Genomic DNA, 4,986 nt, shown 5'->3' with positions numbered 1-4,986 from the left:
TTCACAAACACAGATACATCCAAATCTCCATTTCAACCCCTGCCTTCCACACCCATCTGCAGCACATTGCATAATTGGAGCTCTGTCTCCTTTGGCTGCCTTCCTTGGTGATCCACACGCTAATGGTTCAAGCTAAGGTTTCTATTGCTGTGAAGAATCACCATGACAAAAACAAGATGGGGAGGAAAGGGTTTGTTTGACTTATACTTCCCTATCACTGTTCAGCACTGAAGGAAGTCAGGACAGGAACTCACACAGAGCAGGAACCTGGAGACAGGAGCTAATGCAGAGGCCATGGGGGGGAGCTGCTTATTAGCTTGCTTGTTTTCAAAGGGTGAGTACCTTATCATCTTGGCAGGAGCATGGTAGGAACTTGAGGGTGCTCATGATGCTAGAGCCCTAGCTGAGAGCTACATCCTGATCCACGGGTAGAGAGAGAGAGACTGGGTCTAGCATGGCTTTTAAAACCTCAAAGCCCAATCCCTCAATGAAACACTTCCTCCAACAAGATCACACTTACTCCAATCAGGCCACACCTCCCAATCCTTCTAATCCTCCCAAACAGTTCTACTTTCTGGTGCTAAACAAATAAATGAGCCTATGGGGTCTATTCTCATTCAATCACTACACTGAAAGCCAGGGAAATCACTTAACCCAGATTACAAAACAAAGTCACTGGGTGAAGAGAGCCCAACTACCCTCCAGTCAAACTGGCCAGCAGGTTTCCCATCAGAAAGAGCTCCACCAACTTTCAAGAAGACGGAACTGGCACAGACCACGGACACATTCCTGCACACATGCCCAGAGCAAAAATCTATCAGAAGAGTAACATTCACACGGCCTGCATTGGGGCGTACGTTTCTCCAGAATCCACTGGATCTGTGGCATCAGGATGCTATTTAGAATTCAGTCCGACCATGTTGTAGCAGAGCTTCCTGCCCCAGCCTGGGTTGCGTATCTGAGCTGGGGGCATCATCGTTTACTGAGTCACACAGCCACTGGCTTTATCTGGGTCTTCTCCGTCTGTTCGGATCCACTTCTTTTCTATTTCAACCTGTTAGAAGAAATCAAAGCACTGACAGTGTTAGAGACAAGACAGACACCAGCTCTTTGGTAGGTTTACACCTGATGAGACACCGGCTGCCCACCCTGTGGACAGACACAGCCCCAGAGACAAGACAGACACCAGCTCTTTGGTAGGTTTACACCTGATGAGACACCGGCTGCCTACCCTGAGGACACAGACACAGCCCCAGAGACAAGACAGACACCAGCTCTTTGGTGCAGTTTACACCTGATGGGACACCGGCTGCCTACCCTGTGGACACAGACACAGCCCCTCCAGTCATCCACACCAGCTCAACAGTGAGGCACTCTTGTTTTGTGGGAATCAAGCTCCCAATCCTTCCTTCTAGAATCAAACCTGAAGGTCTCTGAAGTCATAGCTTTTTTTAAAAAATATTTATTTATTATGTATACAATATTCTATCTGTGTGTATGCCTGCTGGCCAGAAGAGGGCACCAGACCTCATTACAGATGGTTGTGAGCCACCATGTGGTTGCTGGGAATCGAACTCAGGACCTTTGGAAGAGCAGTCAGTGCTCTTAACCTCTGAGCCATCTCTCCAGCCCCTGAAGTCATAGCTTTTATCACAATTTTTATTTTAAATCTGCCATGCTCTGGGAAGCTGACATGGAATGTCCCTACAGAGGGACATTCAGTGGCCCTTAAGTGACTACATTTCCCCATCACTGGAACAAGTTGACCCAAGAGTAAACAAGACCAGGGCAAAGCCAGTTTTCTGAAGTACAGTTCCTGGCTGCTGGGCCAGGAGGTGGGGTAGCCTTTAGGGGAGGGGAAAGGACAATGTGCCAGCTGCCCCTCACTAACATTATCAGTAGGGAAAGACATCAGTGGGGCCACACATACAGATTTCTCAAGAGCTGTCAATGGTGACCACTAAGTTTCCATGACTGAGCTCTGAGCCTTCTTGAATATCACTGGAGAGAGAAATGGGAGGGGAGAGATAGACAGTCAGACATCCAGACAGATAGACTGACTGATTCTCAAGGGGAAAACTGAGTATTTGCAGCCAGACCAGGCCCCACCCCAGATCTAGAAACCCTAACTTGAACCAAGGCACTGAGGATACCTGGATGTTGTAACAAGCCCGCAGACACGTGTGCTTCTGAGGCTGGACATCACTCTCCACTCCCAGAGACCTCACCTCTGTCCTCGAGGCTGAGGCTTCAGGCATTGAGAACTGGACAGTAGCAAATGGATACCAGTCCAAGGGAATCTCCTGGTCTGATCCAAGTTCTAGCTTGTATGACAGACAATGGGGCTGGTCAGGACCTAAAAGAAGCCAAACCAGAGCATCGGAATGATGCGAAGGCAAAGCATAGTTTACAGCACGCACTTCTCCCTACAGTGATAGCTCCACCAGCAGACACAACTGGGCACCAAGTGGGAAGAACCCAGAGCCTTGCCTGAATTCCTGAAGTAGCATCCCTCTGTCCCCACACAGATCAACCCTAAAAACGGCTTTAGTCACAAATGTTACGAAGGTTCTCTGACCCAAAGATAAGGACAATATTTCTATGACTGCAGTGTGATTCGGGCCTCTAGAAACCTCTGTCCTGTGCAGACAGAATAAACTCCAATAATTCCCAGTCACTGTTTCCAACCAGGGTTTATTTTTAGATAATGCAAAGACGGACTTCAAATGAGATTATACAGTTTCAAAAGCCTGACTTTCCAAAGTTAGGCTTGGCGTTTTGACACGGTACTTTTCTGTTGTAGTAGAATGGATTCTCTTACTCCTGAAATTCCTGCTCTTTGTCCCGGGAAGTATTTACTAGAACAGATTACAGCAGAGAGACGGGCAGACCAGCCTTCAGTATTCCCACGTGTTCTCGTTGAAGCGAATTGTTATGGTGAGCTACCCGGCCCTGTGCCCGGCCCTGTGCCAGACCCAGGGGTACTAGGTCTACTCAGAAAATTGAGGTGGGGGTTACATAGCATTTGTGAGGGAAGGGAGTTCTAATGGATTAATATTTTGGAGCCAGGCACATACCTGCAATGCCAGCATTAAAGAGGACTGGGGTGTGTGAGGTCATTCTAGACTACATCTGAGTTTGAGGCCAGCCTAAAACCTCACCTCAAAACTAACAACCCAAACAGTAAAATGTGTGTTGCTATGGAAACCCCACAAATGTCCCATGTTCTCGCGCATTGTCCATAACACCTCATCGATCCAATCTAATCTATCTCTAAATAGAAGTAACTTAAAAAAAATAAAGCAGTAATTTCAAAAGCCAGATTAAATTCCTGTGCCACTGAGACAACTTGATAAAAAAAAAAAAAAAACATTTTTCATCAGAGGATAGCCCTAGGCACAAAAACACGAGTTTAAAAGATTTTGCTTGAATCGATTTTAAAAGATAAATCGCCTTTCGTTCCTTGCAACCTGTTTCTGGTAGGGAGGCAGATCAGGTTCTGAAGCTGTAAAAGGCCTAGAAGAGTCACCCGTCAATCAGCCAGCGGATACTCGTCCACAGCACCAACACAGAGGATGGGATGACAGTGGCCTCCGAGGGGCCAGAGGCTCCCAGCAGCAGCCAGGACGCCTACACTGAGCCATGGCTTTTCTGTTCAATTACTGTTTTAGAGCACGGATTCTAGGCCCAGCTCTGCTACTTAAGAGCTGTGTGACCCTAGGCAAGCTTCTCGGCGTCTCAGTTTCCCCAATGAGGTCTTACAAGGCTGTTGTGAGGATAGACAACCAGCATAAGTACAAGGCAGAGACAAGCTGAACTTAACCCTTGCCAGTCAGGGAACTGTGTAGTCTACATATGTAGACTTTAAAAAAAAAAAAGACAATGAAATTTACTTAATTTGATGTTTACATTGTACAGGAAAAATTTCTTAGGGAAGCTTCCCACTGAAAATGGGAGTACATTTGAGTTAAAGACGTTAATACTTTTTAAATGATAGAAACGACACTTTTTTTTTCTTAAAAAGCTGCTGATGAAATCATTTTTCTCCCAAGTTTTCTGGTGTCTTTTTTCAGGCTTTTGGCCACTCTATGGTGTTTACTAATAAACTCTCATTCAAACTTTGAGCTGAGGAGACCGGCTTCAGTGCCTAAAAGACACTTGTCAAATTTTAGAAATGATAGAAAAGTCTGTTGTCTCGGTACCGACCACGAGAGGGCACTGTCGGGCCTTAGTCATTACTCTTTCGGCGTAGCTCCTTAGCTCAGGACTGGCAGAGCAGGTCTGGTTGATGCCCAGTCTCTCCTGACCCAACGGATTCCACATCTGAAGCTGAGCTACTGAGAGCAGAAAACAATGGATGTAGGAGGACCAAATCGCGAGGCAAAGAACCAAGGTGCTGGTGGCAAAGAGCGAAGCAGAAAGGCACCTGTGGGAACCGAAAGCTACAGCTGCTGGTGAGTTTCACTCCGGCACCCCTTTCTAAATCGCCATGGCTATGCGTCTCACTCAGGCACCCCTTTCTAAATCGCCATGGCTATGCATCTCACTCCCGCACCCCTTTTTAAATGCCCGTGGCTGTGGGTCTCACTCCCGCACCTCTTTCTAAATGCCCGTGGCTACCATTGTCTCCAGTGTCTTTCTCTCCCACTCTGTCCTCCTTGATGAACGAGCTCTTTTGCTTTTCATCTGCTTGCACTCTAGCAGAACACTGGGGTATGAAGATGAATTGGGGGCAAACTTGGGGGACTCTGATTTGATGAATCCATCCAGATGTTTGTTATTCAGCCAGACCTTTCCTGTGCACATCTGCCTAGTGTAGGTGATAAAGAGCAGCCACACACCCATTTCAAGGTCCCCAAGAACCTTCAGGGAACTTCAATGCCCTTGGGCTTCTCCTCCATGCTATGAACAACAAAGGAAGTGCTTTGACTAGAGAGAGAGAGAGAGAGAGAGAGAGAGAGAGAGAGAGAGAGAGAGAGAGAGAGA

General features: G+C 47.1%; 1 protein-coding gene across 2 annotated transcripts in view; it reads right to left on the bottom strand.

The window, feature by feature from the left end:
• Positions 1–244: 244 nt before the first annotated feature.
• The window catches only part of Ston1 (stonin 1), a 43,179-nt gene continuing 38,437 nt past the window's right edge, over positions 245–4,986 (bottom strand). For both annotated transcript variants that reach the window (XM_005354725.3, XM_013349020.2), the window contains exons 3-4: positions 2,154–2,356; positions 245–1,054 (exon numbers count right to left, since the gene is read on the bottom strand). In XM_005354725.3, the coding sequence (XP_005354782.1) occupies positions 980–1,054; positions 2,154–2,356 (278 nt within the window). In that variant the 3' untranslated portion in view covers positions 245–979. The remainder of the gene's footprint in view (positions 1,055–2,153; positions 2,357–4,986) is intronic.

This window comes from Microtus ochrogaster, chromosome 16, assembly GCF_000317375.1.
Source record: "Microtus ochrogaster isolate Prairie Vole_2 chromosome 16, MicOch1.0, whole genome shotgun sequence".
In the NCBI taxonomy this organism is placed as follows: domain Eukaryota; kingdom Metazoa; phylum Chordata; class Mammalia; order Rodentia; family Cricetidae; genus Microtus; species Microtus ochrogaster.
Note: the sequence above shows the minus strand (reverse complement) of the source record. Positions and strands in the feature narration are given on the sequence as shown.